Source organism: Hyla sarda, chromosome 4 (genome assembly GCF_029499605.1).
Source record: "Hyla sarda isolate aHylSar1 chromosome 4, aHylSar1.hap1, whole genome shotgun sequence".
In the NCBI taxonomy this organism is placed as follows: domain Eukaryota; kingdom Metazoa; phylum Chordata; class Amphibia; order Anura; family Hylidae; genus Hyla; species Hyla sarda.
Genome location: NC_079192.1, coordinates 272,298,242 through 272,315,865, shown reverse-complemented (window position 1 = coordinate 272,315,865; position 17,624 = coordinate 272,298,242). Strand labels below are relative to the sequence as shown.

The following is a 17,624-nucleotide window of genomic DNA, read 5'->3' as shown; positions in this document are numbered from 1 at the left end:
CCTAACTGAGCTGTAAAGACTATTCCATCTGTCTGCTTCAGTAAAGCTGCCGTTGTTCTGTAACTTGGCGTCGGAGTCATTATTTGCCCTGTGCCTAGCCCCGTATCCAGCGGCCAAACCTCGGCTGGTGCAGAGGTTAGCCAAGCCCTGGCATCACAAATACAAGGGGTTAATGTCATCTGCCCCTAGGGTAATAACTAGGGATCGACCGATATCGTTTTTTAAGGGCCGATACCGATAATCGGTGGAGGTTAGGGCCGATAGCTGATAACTTATACCGATATTCCGGTATAAGTTATCGGCTATTTATCCCCCCGCGACACCACTGCAGATCATTGATTTAAAGCGGGCGCTTTAAATCAATGCACTGCAGTGGCTTTTGCGGTGCCATAGGCCGCCACCGCCGCCACCCGCTTCTCTCCCCCTGCCTGTCCTGGGGTCCTGAGACCTATCACCGCCGCACCGCGACCACCTCCCCGCCCGACCCGCCTCCCCGACCCGCCGCACCGCGACCGCATCTGCCCTCATCACACCCTCACCACACTTATAAGCAAAGAATTTTGCATGAAATTTTGCTGTTTTCCATAAATAAAAACCCAAAATATTGCAAGTATTGACTGAAACTAATCACTATTATAAAGCAGAATATGTCACAAAAATACTATCTCAGAATCAGTCTGAAGTTTCAGTTATTAATGCATGGTGTCATTTGTGTCCGAGGCTTTTGGCTGTCCGGGCATGCTGGCTGGGAGTTGTAGTTGTGACAGCTGGAGGCTCCCTGGTTGGGAAACACTTGGGTAGACACAACCACTGATGTTGTTACACAGCTGGATTAGGAGATGACATTTTCTCCATATGTGGTTGTTTAGGGAATAATGAACACAGAGGAATATACTAATCTCTCTTCCCTTTGTTCTTATATACTAAGCACAATAAAGACATAACAAAAAAAAACCACAGCAAGCTCCTTCCACTCTTTTTCGGCCAGGGGGGACGTCACTTCCGGTGTAGAATAGCGGCTATTTGGAAGTACAGAGGTTCCAGAATGTCAGGCAGCCGTGGTTGGAAGAGCAGGAGGAGGGTACCGGGCCTCATAGAGCTCCGTGGCCGGCTGCTGCCAGTAAAGGATGAGGCGCCAGACACCGGGGAAGGGGAGGAGGACAGCGATGGCCCTGACGACTCGGATCCGGAGTTTTTGGATGCAGACGAGATAGAAGGCGGCGCCATACAAGTGAAGTCCTGGAAGGTCCCGAGCACTACAGGTAGTCACATGACCCCCGCTAAACGGGGCTGCAACTGTGTTCTACCCACCCCCCCAGATCACTGCCCAGATGGTGCCCTGTGTGCCGGAGACTTCACTAGTGCAAGCCCCTGCCCTAACCCCATCATAATGTACAATGTGCCACTTTCTGTTTCCTTATAGAGCTGGGTGAAGAACACAACTCTTCGGATGGGTGTGTTACTTTTGGTGTCTCCAACAACAAAAAAACTGACTTTTCCATAGAATGACTTATCTGATGACTTTGCCTTAGAATGGCTATGGGGGGGATCCACTGCTGACTTTGCCTTAGAATGGCTATGGGGGGGGGATCCGCTGCTGACTTTGCCTTAGAATGGCTATGGGGGGGGGATCCGCTGCTGACTTTGCCTTAGAATGGCTATGGGGGGGGATCCGCTGCTGACTTTGCCTTAGAATGGCTATGGGGGGGGGGGGGGGGATCTGCTGCTGACTTTGCCTTAGAATGGCTACGGGGGATCCACTGCTGACTTTGCCTTAGAATGGCTATGGGGGGATCCGCTGCTGACTTTGCCTTAGAATGGCTATGGGGGGGGGATCCGCTGCTGACTTTGCCTTAGAATGGCTATGGGGGGGATCCGCTGTTGACTTTGCCTTTGAATGGCTATGGGGGGGATCCACTGCGGACCTTGCCTTTGAATGGCTATGGGGGGGATCCACTGCGGACCTTGCCTTTGAATGGCTATGGGGGGATCCACTGCTGACTTTGCCGTAGAATGGCTATGGGAGAGGAGATCCACTGCTGACTTTACCGTACAATGGCTATGGGGGGATCCAATGCTGACTTTGCCATAGAATGGCTATGGGGGGGGGATCTGTTAGGACCTATTTCTCCCTGTGATCAGTCAACTCCAGCCGTGTTGATTAGCAGACAGATTTAATACACGTGTACCGATACAGATGGATGTTCTCTTACATGCAGAGAAACAGCTCTGCAGAAGAAAATCATACCCAATATTAGATTACAGCCCTTTTTATATGGAAGTGTGAGCTGATTGGTTAAGGAACACTGGTGGCTCATGGTGTATAAATTTATTACGAATCACAGGGTTCCTTTTACACTTTCTTTCTTATTGTAGCAAAATCTTGTTATCCCACAATTGCCTCATTATTTTACCAAGGCCATTTGGATAGTTTTGAGCATCACTGGGCGCTGGCCAGAACTAAGACAATGGTTAACTGAAACTAGCTAAAAATCCGGCCAACACCATTTAAAGTTAGACTATATATATATATATATATATATATATATATACACACACACAGAGAACATAGATATCAAAATATAATTTTACCTACAGGATCCACTGCTGACTTTGCCATAGAATAGCAATGGGGATCCTCAAGAAATAAGCTGTTGACATTGACAGAAAAAATGCAAGCTTAGCTCTATATTTTAGGGCAGGGGTGGGAGCCTTTTTGGGATATTTGTGACACAAAATGATCAACTTAAAATTAGCCAATGTATTTGGTAAACTATGAAATAAGTCCCCCCCTAATGTAATGGCTGGAACTGCTTTTCTTCTGCCCCCTCACCCCATGTAGCCTGCCCTGAAGGTAGCTTGCCCCTGTAGGCAGGGACCCTTTTGGAGAATAAAAAAAAAAAAAAACCCTTCAGACTCCACTGCAGACTTCATCTGCTTCTAGGCCACAGGTCGTCCTTATTGTGCATATCCCAGAGGGAGAGACGCTCCTAGCCTCTAGTGGCACGCTGGCATGACAGTGCCTAGAGCCTTCACATCCTAGGATTTGCTATGACACCTATAAGCCACAGACACCCTAGCATGTCCTGTGAACATCTCCCCCACAAGAATGCCATGACACTCTGGTTGGAACCTTTGTAGAGGAAGAGTGGTTACTATAGGCAACTTCATCAATCAGATGGCTTCTTTCATATAAAAAAAATCCCCAGTCTGGTTGCTATAGGCAACTGCACTAGTTGTCCTCTACATGGGTTTTAATACTTCTCCCCCTGTGTCCTGGTCTGGCCAGATGTTCCCCATCACCTGGATATGAAGTCTGATATACACAACATGTTCTAGAGCGGGGGGAGCTGAGCAGATTGATATATAAACCCATAATTAGCAACTGGTTTCCTATAGCAAACAATCAAAATTCACTGAAAGCTGAGCTGTGATTGGTTGGTATGGAACTATCAATGTCTGTCCTCAGACATATTGATAAATCTTGGCCACAGTTTTGTGAATGACTCTTGGATATCATTTGCTTTTGTACAACTGAAGGCAGTTGTTTTAGTCTTATGGCCAATGTACAGTGGTCCCTCAACATATGATGGTAATTGGTTCCGGGAGGACCATCATATCTTGAAACCATCATATGTTGAGTACATATGTCTATGGAAAACTGGTAATTGGTTCCTGAGTCCATGAAATTTCAACCAGGGGCCAGGCCCGAGGTGGGGGCCAGGGGCCAGGCCCGAGGTGGGGGCCAGGGGCCAGGCCCGAGGTGGGGGCTATGGGCCAGGCCCGAGGTGGGGGCCAGGGGCCAGGCCCGAGGTGGGGGCCAGGGGCCAGGCCCGAGGTGGGGGCCAGGGGCCAGGCCCGAGGTGGGGGCTATGGGCCAGGCCCGAGGTGGGGGCTATGGGCCAGGCCCGAGGTGGGGGCTATGGGCCAGGCCCGAGGTGGGGGCTATGGGCCAGGCCCGAGGTGGGGGCTATGGGCCAGGCCCGAGGTGGGGGCTATGGGCCAGGCCCGAGGTGGGGGCTATGGGCCAGGCCCGAGGTGGGGGCTATGGGCCAGGCCCGAGGTGGGGGCTATGGGCCAGGCCCGAGGTGGGGGCTATGGGCCAGGCCCGGGGATTTGTGCTGCGCTTATGAGAGGGGGGTTAATGCTACCGCTGCCATGGGGTGAGGGGTTAACTTGGCAGCGGCAGTTTTATCGCTGCCGCTGTGTGAGGTGTTAACCCTGCCTCTGCCATGGGGTGAAGGGTTAAGTTAACCCCTCACCCCATGGCAGCGATAACACTGCCGCTGCCATGGGGTGAGGGGTTAATGCCGCAACTGCCATGGGGTGAGGGGTTAACACTGCCGCTGCCATGCAAATGAGCACTCACCGGCACCACGGGGGCTAGCTGCTCCGGCATGCACCGGTATGTAAACCTGCTTAATAGCCCAGCGGTAGACCGGTAGCAGCTGCGGCAGCCAGCGCTACCGGAGGACCGCAAATTTTAATGATGGCCCCGACAAAAAGTATTGTATGTTGATACTGCTTTCTGCTCTGAGAGGCCACCGTATGTTGAAAATAACGTATGTGGAGGCCATCGCATCTCGAGGGATTACTGTACAAGTGAAATACAGCATTTTATCAGTGAACTCGAATAACGCTTCTTCTTGTATATTTTATTTTAGTAAAAATGAAAACCCAAGATTCCCATGAGTACATAGTGAACGGACATTTTCCTCTGGATGATCCTTGGTGGACTGTGAATGTAAAAGTGCGGCCACAACAGTCTGTGAACTATGCCAAAGAAGCCCCATCCTATGAACTGGACGATGAGAGCATCCGGGAAAAAGACATCCTGTCGCTCTTTCTTAAAAAATGTGGGGTGCCAGACCAGTTTAAACAGGCGTTCATAGACTGGCTCCCACAATACCATTCTGTCTCCTTCACCACATTGAAAGAGCTGGCAAATGACTTTAAGGAGGAGGAAAACAAGGATATCCTGCCATATCTGGAAAACTCCGGTATGTGGAACTTTGCTTCACCTCTATATGCAGTATAAATGGTTTACTAACAGTGTATGCCAAGGGTTATTTACCCTCAAGTCAAGGACTACTGCTATGAACACACCAGAGTTGATCCCTTTTGGATCCTTTTTTCTTGGATCCCTTTTTATTTTTACTGTCGCTTCTAACTCTGATATTTTTCCCTCTCACAACCACCCAACGTAAGTATATGTTGCAGTGGTTTGGAGATATATGGAGCAGACACTTGCCACTATTGACTGATATCAGCAATTGCGTGAATGCCTGTTATTTAACCCCTTAAATGCTGTTATTAATGACAATAGCTGCATTTAGGAATATTGTCTGACAGGCGTCCCCAGGGGTCTAATCGGTTTACATGGCAGCTGGAGGGCTTCTACAGCCCTCTGTACCTACCCCTTTAAAGGGGTACTCCGGCGCTAAGACATCTTATCCTCTATCCAAAGGATAGGGGATAAGATGCCTGATTGCAGGGGGTCCCACCGCTGGGGACCCCCGTGATCTTGCATGCAGCACCCCTTTAGAATCTGTCCCTGGAGCGTATTCGCTCCGGGTCTGATTACTGTCGATCACAGGGACGGGGCATTGTGACATCACAGGTCCGCCCCCATGTGACATCATGCTCCGCCCCCTCAATGCCTGCCTATGAGAGGGGGTGTGACAGCTGTCACGCCCCCTCTTATAGGCTTGCATTGAGGGGGCGGAGTGTGACGTCACATGGGGGCGGAGCCGTGATGTCACAATGCTCCGTCCCCGTGATCGCCAGTAATCAGACCTGGCAGCTGTTACCCCCCCCCCTCCCATAGGCTTGCATTGAGGGGGCGGAGCGTGACAACACAATGCTCCGTTTCCGTGATCCCCAGTAATCAGACTGATTCTAACGGGGTGCTGCGTGCAAGATCACGGGGGTCTCCAGCGGCGGGACCCCGCGATCAGGCATCTTATCACCTATCCTTTGGATAGGGGATAAGATGTCTTTGCGCCGGAGTACCCCTTTAAGGCTATGTTCACACAATGGGATTTCTGTGTTGAGTTTTGCAGAAGAATTCCGAAAAGTCCCATTGATTTCAGTAGAATTCTGCAGCACTGTTTACACAGCAAAATTTGCGTAAACCTGATTGCGCAGTCCGCAGAAAGAATAGACATGTCTATCCTTTCTACGGTGTCCGCACGGAAATGCATTAGCATCTATGAGACGACACATTTCTGTGCTGTCCTAGCGCCATCATGTTCTTCCATCCTTTGGCTGTAGCCATTCCACCGTGTAAACATAGCCTAACTCTACTGATGCAGGCTGTACTAGTAGAGAAACTATATTTTACAGTTCAATGGCAAACAAATGATTGCTTATAAAAGTCCCCTAGAGGCACTTAAAAAGTATAAAAATATTTTTTTTTTTTAAAGGGTTTTCAGTTTAAAAAAAAAAAAAAAAAAACTCCTGATAATTTTTTTTTTATTCCCCCTTTTGAAATATTAAGTCTAGAAGAAAATAGCAACATATTTGGTATAGCCACGTGCAGAAATGTCAGAACTCTTACAATATCATGTTATTTATCTCATATGGTGAAACGCGTACGTAGAATTGCTGATTTTTTGTCACATCACATCCTATAAAAAAAATTTAATGAAAAGTCATCAAAAAGTTTAATTTACCTCAAAAGTTACCAATAAAAATAAAAGATCATGGCACAAACAATGAGCCTTCATACAGTTCTGTTAAGGAAAAAAGCCTTAACCCTACGACTAATATTATGTCAGCTTTGCCATTAAGTGCACTGTGTAATATTTGCACCTGCAGTGTAGGGGGCTCGGGGGCTCTACATGAAGTGGATGGGGACTGCTGTGAGGTGTGTGCATTGGGCTGCAGTGGTTGCTGATGAAGGGTTAAGATTTGCTTTGGGGGGTGTGGGGTACAATTTTAGATAAGGATAACCTCTAATGCAAGCACCCAGTTGAGCTCTATTCTTGTTAGTTTGGGGGCAGAACTATAAAAGGGAGTGTATTTTTCCATGACCAGAGCTGGATAGCTGCTGGGAAAGTGTGGTTAAAAGGGTACCCCCCCTGGAATTTTTTTTTTTTTAAATCAACTGGTGCCAGAAAGTTAAACAGACTTGTAAATTACTTCTATTTAAAGGAAATCTGTTACCAGTGTTACCTGCACTAACCTGTTGCTACCAACAGGTAGTGCAGGTGACACTGATGACAGCGGTACTCACCTTATCCCGTTCCCTAGCAGGGATCTCCGGTAATCTTGGCCATTAAGCTTAAGCTCCAGCCCTGCTTTGGGCATGGGTGGAGTTTAGTGATGTCAACGCTGCTGTTCTCTAGCAACGGGACCCAGCAGGGAGCAGCAGCGGTGACATCACTAAGCTCCGCCCATGCCCCAAGTTGGATGCCCGGAGCTGGAGCTATTGGCCAAGATTACCAGAGATCCTCACCAAGGAACGGGACAAGGTAAGTACCGTTGTCATCAGTGTCACCTGCAGTGTCGGTACCAACAGGTTAGTGAAGATGACATTGGTGACAGATTTCCTTTAAAAATCTTAATCCTTCCAGTACTTATCAGCTGCTGTATACTACAGATGAAGTTCTTTTCTCTTTGAATTTTATTTCTGTCTGACCGCAGTGCTCTCTGCTGACACCTCTGTCCATTTTAGGAAATGTACAGAGAAGGATAGGTTTGCTATGGGGATTTGCTCCTACTCTGGATAGTTCCTAAAATGGACAGAGGTGTCAGCAGAGAGCACTGTGGTCAGACAGAAAGTAAGTATAAAAAGAAAAGAAGTTCCTTTGGAACATAAAGCAGCTGATAAGTACTGGAAGGGTTAAGATTTTTAAATATAAGTAATTTACAAATCTGTTTAAAGGAGTACTCCGGTGGAAAAGAGTTTTTTTTATTTTATTTTTTATTTATTTATTTATTTATTTTTAGGTCTTAAGTCAACTGGCTCCAGAAAGTTAAACAGATTTGTAAATTGCTTCTATTAACACATTTTACCGTAATTCTTTCAGTACTTATTAGCAGCTGTAGACTGCAGAGGAAATTTTCTTTTTGGATTTATTTTCTGTCTGTCCACAGTGCTCTCTGGTGACACATCTGTCCATGTCAGGAACTGTCCAGAGCAGGAGAAAATCCCCATAGCAAACATATGCTGCTCTGGACAGTTCCTAACACAGAGGTGTCAGCAGAGAGCACTGTGGTCAGACAGAAAAGAAATTCAAAAAGAAAAGAATTTCCTCTGTAATATACAGCTGCTAATACGTACTGGAAGGGTTAAGATTTTTTAATAGAAGTCCTTTAGAAATCTGTTTAAATTTCTGGCACCAGTTCATAAAAAAAAAAAAGTCTTCCACCGGAGTACCGCTTTAACTTTCTGGCATCAGTGGATTTAAAAAAGAATGTTTTCCAGTGGAGTACCCTTTTAAACATAGCCATGTAGTGTACTATGTGGCGTGCAGTGTCAGACTAGGTAATGCAGTATAACTGCCTATGCCTGCCCTGATGATAGAGCCTGATAAATATAAGTAGCGTCTAGCGGCGCCTGCCTGTCCCTTCTGCAGTACCGGTATGTCTGCACGTCTGCTTAGCAGAAAGGGGTTGTCCAGCTAGGAAACAATTTCCAGGCAAAAAGTTTTTTGTTTTATACACTGAATATAAATATTCTTTTATTCAGGTTCTGGAGCATTTGTATTTCTGTCATTCATCATCCCTTTGGTAATGAAATATTTACCAAAACTTTTACCTTCCAAAATAAGATATTTGTTCATGTTGGATGTTCTTGACCAAAAGTCCACAGAAAAACCTCCGCCTGACATCTTGTGTGAGATTGAAGCAATGTTGGCTGACGATCCTTGGAAACTTGGCTTTGGCTTGGTAAGTAAAACTGTATATTTAGTATCTTGTGTGTTAATATAATATTTAGCATTATGAGTATGGGCTGTGCATGAATTTGCTATGTGCCGTTCCACTCACAAATAGTATGATGACCTTCCGGACAGGCATTGAAATGCTTTCTGGATTCCCTTAAAGTGGTTCTCCGGCGAAAACATCTTATCCCCTATCCGAAGGGACCCTCGCAATCTCCAGTGAGGCACCCCGGTCATCTGTGCACGGAGTGAACTACAGCCACCAGGCCCCCTCCATTCATGTCTATGGGAGGAGGCATGACGGCTACTTACTAGACATGAATGGAGGGGGTGGGACACAGAAGCTCCAAGCTCCTTCGGATAGGGGATAAAATGTTTTTCATTGGAGTACCCCTTTAATCCCTTAAGGATGCAGCCCATTTTGACCTTAAAGACGCAGCCGTTTTTTGCAAATCTGACCACTGTCACTTTAAGCATTAATAACTCTGGGATGCTTTAATTTATGAATTTGATTCTGAGATTGTGTTTTTTTTTTTTTTTTTTTTGTGACAAATTCTACTTTGTTAGTGGTAAGTTTTCATCAATACTTGGATAGGGGATAAGATGTCTTTGCGCCGGAGTACCCCTTTAAGGCTATGTTCACACAATGGGATTTCTGTGTTGAGTTTTGCAGAAGAATTCCGCAAAGTCCCATTGATTTCAGTAGAATTCTGCAGCACTGTTTACACAGCAAAATTTGCGTAAACCTGATTGCGGAGTCCGCAGAAAGAATAGACGTGTCTATCCTTTCTACGGTGTCCGCACGGAAATGCATTAGCATCTATGAGACAACACATTTCTGAGCTGTCCTAGCGCCATCATGTTCTTCCATCCTTTGGCTGTAGCCATTCCACCGTGTAAACATAGCCTAACTCTACTGATGCAGGCTGTACTAGTAGAGAAACTATATTTTACAGTTCAATGGCAAACAAATGATTGCTTATAAAAGTCCCCTAGAGGCACTTAAAAAGTATAAAAATATTTTTTTTTTTTTAAAAGGGTTTTCAGTTTAAAAAAAAAAAAAAAAAAAACTCCTGATAATTTTTTTTATTCCCCCTTTTGAAATATTAAGTCTAGAAGAAAATAGCAACATATTTGGTATAGCCACGTGCAGAAATGTCAGAACTCTTACAATATCATGTTATTTATCTCATATGGTGAAACGCGTACGTAGAATTGCTGATTTTTTGTCACATTACATCCTATAAAAAAAATTAATGAAAAGTCATCAAAAAGTTTAATTTACCTCAAAAGTTACCAATAAAAATAAAAGATCATGGCACAAACAATGAGCCTTCATACAGTTCTGTTAAGGAAAAAAGCCTTAACCCTACGACTAATATTATGTCAGCTTTGCCATTAAGTGCACTGTGTAATATTTGCACCTGCAGTGTAGGGGGCTCGGGGTCTCTACATGAAGTGGATGGGGACTGCTGTGAGGTGTGTGCATTGGGCTGCAGTGGTTGCTGATGAAGGGTTAAGATTTGCTTTGGGGGGTGTGGGGTACAATTTTAGATAAGGATAACCTCTAATATGGGGTAAAAGGAGAAAAAGCCCCCCAGAATTTGTTAGGCAATTTCTCCTGAGTACAGAAATACCCCACATGTGGCACTAAACTGTTGCTTTAAAATACGACAGGGCTCCGAAGTGAGACAGCGCCATGCACATTTGAGGCCCAAATTAGGGATTTGCATAGGGACGGACATGGCAGTGTTCCCCAAACAGGGTGCCTCCAGCTGTTGCAAAATGGCTGTCTGGCAATACTGGGAGTTATTTTGCAACAGCTGGAGGCTCTGTTTTGGAAACACTGCCGTATGAGACGTTTTTAATTTTTATTGGGGGCCAGTGTAAGGTTCTGTATATTTAGAGTTTTACCCTTTTATTTTGTGTAAGTGTACGTGTAGTGTAATGTAGTGTTTTTAGGGTACATTCACACAGGCGGGGGTTCACAGCGAGTTTCCCGCTGGGAGTTTGAGCTGCGGCGGAAAATTTGCTGCAGCTCAAACTTAAAGGGGGTATCCAGGAAAAAACTTTTTCTTATATGTCAATTGGCTCCAGAAAGTTAAATAGATTTGTAAATTACTTCTATTAAAAAAATCTTAATCCTTTCAGTACTTATGAGCTGCTGAAGTTGAGTTGTTATTTCTGTCTAAGTGCTCTCTGTTGACACCTTTCTCGTGAACTGTCCAGAGTAGAAGCAAATCCCCATAGCAAACCTCTTCTATTCTTTGCAGTTTCCGAAACATTCAGAGATGTCAGCAGAGAGCACTGTTGTCAGACAAAAAAGAACAACTCAACTTCAGCAGCTGAGAAGGAATTATTAGAAGGATTAAGATTTTTTAATAGAAGTAATTTACAAATCTGTTTAACTTTCTGGAGCCAGTTGATATATAATTTTTTTTCCCCCTGCATAACCCCTTTTAAAGCGAGAAACTCGCTGTAAAACCCTGCCCGTGTGACAGTACCCTGTACATTCACGTGGGCAGGGGCTAACCTTCAACTGTTGCAAAACTACAACTCCCAGCATGCACTGACAGACTGGCAGATGGTCTGTCAATGCATGCTGGGAGTTGTAGTTTTGCAACAGCTGGAGGCACACGTTGTGAAACAGTTAGGAAACAGACAATGTTTCCCAACCAGTGTGCCTCCAGTTGTTGAAAAACTACAACTCCCAGCATGCCCGGAGATCCGAAGTGCATGCTGGGAGTTGTAGTCTTGCAACATCTGGCCCTTCAGATGTTGCTGAACTACAATGCTCAGCATGCCTGGACAGTCTTTACTGTTCTTTACAGCTGCCTTGTAGTTTCACAACTACAACTCCCAGCATGCCCAGATAGCCAAAAGCTGTCTGGGCATGCTGGGAGTTGTAGTTTTGCAACATCTGAAAGTGTAGTTTGGAGACCACTATACAGTGGTCTCCAAACTGCAGCCCTCCAGATGTTGCAAAACTACAACTCCCAGCATGCCCAGACAGCTTTTGGCTATCTGGGCATGCTGGGAGTTGCAGTTGTGAAACTTACCAAATCTTCACTGCTGCCTCTGTCTCCACCTACATTCTGCTGCCGCAGGTCCCCCGCTGTCTGCCGCCAACCCCCCCATGTCTACCGCCGGTATCTGCCTCTGCCGCCATCTTTATCCTGCTCTGCCTGGACTTCAAGCTGTGGGCAGAGCAGGGATCTCAACTTTGACAGTCTGCCCCTGCCCTGCGATTTGCCGGTCAGTGCTGACCGGCCAATCGCAGGTGATGGGAGGAGGTGGCACCCCTGCCACCTCACTCCTATCCTTTAGGATGAATAAAGGTGCAGACTTCTGATCTTATGCGAAACTTAAAATCACCTGTATCACTGCTGACAGTTATAAAGGTATTAGTGCGGTAAGACACAGTATTTCTCTTTTTTTTCCTCAGCTCTCTCCCAGTTTGATAGACAAGGCTTGGCTTTCAGCACTGAGCCTATACCAAATCTCACGCATATACCGTGCTTTCCATAGCAAAACATGCAAGGTGGATTTTTTTGGCAATTCAGAAACATAGCGCAAGTGCATGCTGGTAGCCAAGCCTGTGCAAGGTCACTACCACTTTGCATGCATGGCGCACATATAATACCTTTTTAACTGGTGAGTGTCAGGTGACAGATTCCATTTTAAAAGCCCCTGAAAATGCGAATAGTACAGGTTACCGAGATGCAGCAATGTAGGTTAGCAAATCGCTGGCCACAACATTGTCCCACTTCTGCCAGTGATTGGCTGAGCGACAATATGACATATTGGGCCAGGGCCCTTGTCTTCTTCCTGGTGTCCGGACCCAATCTGTCGCATATTGTCGCTCAGTCAATCCCTGCCCAAGGTAGAGCACTGCTGTGGCCAGCGATTAGCTGAGCTGCATTGTTGCTTGTCAGGCCCCAGAAGCATGAGGAGAATTGCAGCGTAGGAAGGGAGCGCGATATCGGAGGCAGCAGGGAAGGTGAGTCAATGTTTTTTTAATTTTTTTTAATTTATTTTTTTGTTAACCCCTTAAGGACGCAGGACGTAAATGTATGTCCTGGTGCGGTGGTACTTAACGCACCAGGACGTACATTTACGTCCCGTGCATAACCGCGGGCATCGAAGCGATGCCCGTGTCATGCGCGGCTGATCGCAGCCAGGGACTCGCCGGCAATGGCCGACGCCCGCGATCTCGCGGGCGTCCGCCATTAACCCCTCAGGTGCCGGGATCAATACAGATCCCGCCATCTGCGGCAGTGCGCGATTTGAATGAATGATCGGATCGCCCGCAGCGCTGCTGCGGGGATCCGATCATTCAGACCGCCGCACGGAGGTCCCCTCACTTTCCTCCTTCCGGCTCCCGGCGTCTCCTGCTCTGGTCTGAGATCGAGCAGACCACAACAGAAGATCGCCGATAACACTGATCTGTTCTATGTCCTATACATAGAACAGATCAGTATTAGCAATCATGGTATTGCTATGAATAGTCCTCTATGGGGAGTATTCAAGTGTAAAAAAAAATGTAAAAGTAAAAAAAATGAGAAAAATCCCCTCCCCCAATAAAAAAGTAAAACGTCCGTTTTTTCCTATTTTACCCCCAAAAAGCGTAAAAAATAAATTTTATAGACATATTTGGTATCGCCGCGTGCGTAAATGTCCGAACTATTGAAATAAAATGTTAATGATCCCGTACGGTGAACGGTGTGAACGAAAAAAAAGAAGTCCAAAATTTCTACTTTTTTAATACATTTTATTAAAAAAAATTATAAAAAATGTATTAAAAGTTTTTATATGCAAATGTGGTATCAAAAAAAAGTGCAGATCATGGCGCAAAAAATGAGCCCCCATACCGCCGCTTATACGGAAAAATAAAAAAGTTAGAGGTCATCAAAATAAAGGGATTATAAACGTACTAATTTGGTTAAAAAGTTTGTGATTTTTTTTAAGCACAACAATAATATAAAAGTATGTAATAATGGGTATCATTTTAATCGTATTGACCCTCAGAATAAAGAACACATGTCATTTTTACCATAAATTGTACGGCCTGAAAACGAAACCTTCCAAAATTAGCAAAATTGCGTTTTTCTTTTTAATTTCCCCACAAAAAGTGTTTTTTTGGTTGCGCCATACATTTTATGATATGAGTTATGTCATTACAAAGGACAACTGGTCGCGCAAAAAACAAGCCCTCATACTAGTCTGTGGATGAAAATATAAAAGAGTTATGATTTTTAGAAGGCGAGGAGGAAAAAATGAAAACGTAAAAATTTAATTGTCTGAGTCCTTAAGGCCAAAATGGGCTGAGTCCTTAAGGGGTTAAATTGCTGCATCCTGGGCATATTGAGATAAAAATAGAGTTTTGTCAGAGTACCCCTTTATCTGTATAGATGCCGCAATAAATAAGATTGTGCCATCTATACAGTTCTGTATTGCTTCAGTGTTTCAATTGGCACCCCTGCCTTTTAACTGCAAATCGCTTCTTATGGTAGCTAGAAGCTGTAAACAAAGAGAAAATGAATTGCTGCTTTTTGGTCACATAACACTACATAGTTACATACCGTATATACTCGAGTATAAGCCGACCCGAGTATAAGCCGAGACCCCTAATTTCAACCCAAAATCCCAGGAAAAGTTATTGACTCGAGTATAAGCCTAGGGTGGGAAATACCTCATCCCCCCTGTCATCATCCAGACCCGTCATTAACATCCTCATCATCATCCCCTTGTTATCATCCCACACATCCCCCCCTTCATCATCCCCTTGTCATCATCCCACACATCCCCCCCCTTCATCATCCCCTTATCATCCCACACATCCCCCCTTCATCATCCCCTTGTCATCATCCCACACATCCCCCCTTCATCATCCCCTTATCATCCCACACATCCCCCCTTCATCATCCCCTTGTCATCATCCCCACCCCCCTTCATCATCCCCACACCCCCCCTTCATCATCCTCTTCTCATCATTCGCCCTCAGTGGTCTTCAACCTGCGGACCTCCAGAGGTTTCAAAACTACAACTCCCAGCAAGCCCGGGCAGCCATCGGCTGTCCGGGCTTGCTGGGAGTTGTAGTTTTGAAACCTCCGGAGGTCCGCAGGTTGAAGACCACTGCGGCCTTCAACATGCGGACCTCCAGAGGTTTCAAAACTACAACTCCCAGCAAGCCCGGGCAGCCATCGGCTGTCCGGGCTTGCTGGGAGTTGTAGTTTTGAAACCTCCGGAGGTCCGCAGGTTGAAGACCACTGCGGCCTTCAACATCATCCAGCCCCCTCTCACCCCCCTTTAGTTCTGAGTACTCACCTCCGCTCGGCGCTGGTCCGGTCCTGCAGGGCTGTCCGGTAATGAGGTGGTCCGGTGGGATAGTGGTTCCGGGCTGCTATCTTCACCGGGGGCGCCTCTTCTCCGCGCTTCCGGCCCGGAATAGAGCCGTTGCCTTGACAACGACGCATCTGCGTCGTTGTCAAGGCAACGTGACTATTCTGAGGCCGGGCCCGAAGCGCTTAGAAGAGGCCTCCCCGGTGAAGATAGCAGCCCGGAACCACTATCCCACCGGACGGCCTCCTCACCGGACAGCCCTGCAGGACCGGACCAGCGCCGAGCGGAGGTGAGTACTCAGAACTAAAGGGGGGTGAGAGGGGGCTGGATGATGTTGAAGGCCGCAGTGGTCTTCAACCTGCGGACCTCCGGAGGTTTCAAAACTACAACTCCCAGCAAGTCCGGACAGCCGATGGCTGCCCTGGCTTGCTGGGAGTTGTAGTTTTGAAACCTCTGGAAGTCCGCAGGTTGAAGACCACTGCGGGTGGGGGAGTTCACTCGAGTATAAGCCGAGGGGGGTGTTTTCAGCACGAAAAATCGTGCTGAAAAACTCGGCTTATACTCGAGTATATACGGTAGTTAGTACGGTTGAAAAAAGACATACGTCCATCAAGTTCATACCAGAAGTATAATAAAAAGGGATTATAGTAATAGCTACCTCCAAAATGGTACAGTTTAAAACTACAGGTCAACGAACATGTTAATGTAATATTTAAGTTTTTTTTCCCTTTTTTAATAAATTTAGATTTCTAATGTTTTCATATTCTCTGCCCCCCCCCCCCCCCTATAAGTATAGGTGACCATGTTTAAGGTATAACACAGAATTTGGCCCTAGTATACCAATACTCACACTCCCATTCACAAATCCACATGCATACACTCTCCCCCACATAATCACAGGTCCTCCTATCACTATAAGAATTGTTATGTGGATGGAGGCTAATATAATAAATTTGTACTGTCATGGCTATAAATATTGGCACTACTGAAATTTTTCAAGAAAAATAAGTATTTCTCACAGAAAAGGATTGCAGTAACATATATTTTGCTATACACATGTTTATTCCCTTTGTGTGTATTGGAACTAAACCAAAAAGGGAGGGGAAAAAAAGCAAATTGGACATAATGTCACACCAAACTCCAAAAATGGGCTGGACAAAATTATTGGCACCCTTTCAAAATAGTGGAAAAATAAGATTGTTTCAAGCATGTGATGCTTCTTTAAACTCACCTGGGGCAAGTAACAGGTGTGGGCAATATAAAGAAGTTCACTTAGTCTTTGCATTGTGTGTCTGTGTGTGCCACACTAAGCATGGACAACAGAAAGAGGAGAATAGAACTGTCTGAGGACTTGAGAACCAAAATTGTGGAAAAATATCAACAATCTCAAGGTTACACGTCCATCTCCAGAGGTCTAGATTTGCCTTTGTCCACATTTCGCAACATTATCTAGAAGTTTGCAACCCATGGTACTGTAGCTAATCTCCCTGGGCATGGACGGAAGAGAAAAATTGATGAAAGGTGTCAACACAGGATAGTCCGGATGGTGGATAAGCAGCCCCAAACAAGTTCCAAAGATATTCAAGCTGTCCTGCAGGCTCAAGGAGCATCAGTGTCAGCGCAAACTATCCGTTGACATTTAAATGAAATGAAACTCTATGGCAGGAGACCCAGGAGGAGCCACTGCTGACACAGAGACATAAAAAAGCAAGACTTGCCAAAATGAACTTTAGTAAGCCAAAATCCTTCTGGGAAAATGTCTATTGGACAGATGAGACCAAGATGGAGCTTTTTGTTAAAGCACATCATTCTACTGTTTACCGAAAATGGAATGAGGCCTACAAAGAAAAGAACATAGTACCTACAGTGAAAATATGGTGGAGGTCCAATGATGTTTTGGGGTTGTTTTACTGCCTCTGGCACTGGGTGCCTTGAATGTGTGCAAGGCATCATGAAATCTGAGGATTACCAATGGATTTTGGGTCCCACTGTACAGCCCAGTGTCAGAAAGCTGGGTTTGCGTCCAAGATCTTTGGTCTTCCAGCAGGACAATGACCCCAAACATACAGAAATGGATGGCAACAAAGTGCTGGAGAGTCCAGATCTAAATCCCATTGAACACCTGTGGAGAGATCTTAAAATTGCTGTTGAGAAAAGGCGCCCTTCCAATAAGAGAGACCTGGAGCAGTTTGCAAAGGAAGAGTGGTCCAGCATTCCCACTGAGAGGTGTAAGAAGCTTATTGATATTTATAGGAAGTGACTGATTTCAACTATTTTTTCCAAAGGGTGCACAACCAAAAATTAAGATAAGGGTGCCAATAATTTAGTCCAGCCCATTAATGGAGTTTGGTGTGACATTATGTCCAATTTGCTTTTTTTCCTCCCTTTTTTGGT

At 45.6% G+C, this 17,624-nt stretch overlaps 1 protein-coding gene across 1 annotated transcript in view; it reads left to right on the top strand.

The window, feature by feature from the left end:
- The first annotated feature begins 960 nt into the window (after positions 1-960).
- The window catches only part of HELB (DNA helicase B), a 63,408-nt gene continuing 46,744 nt past the window's right edge, over positions 961-17,624 (top strand). Inside the window, exons 1-3 of the mRNA XM_056574228.1 lie at positions 961-1,262; positions 4,665-5,000; positions 8,696-8,895. Of these exons, the coding sequence (XP_056430203.1) occupies positions 1,046-1,262; positions 4,665-5,000; positions 8,696-8,895 (753 nt within the window). The 5' untranslated portion in view covers positions 961-1,045. The remainder of the gene's footprint in view (positions 1,263-4,664; positions 5,001-8,695; positions 8,896-17,624) is intronic.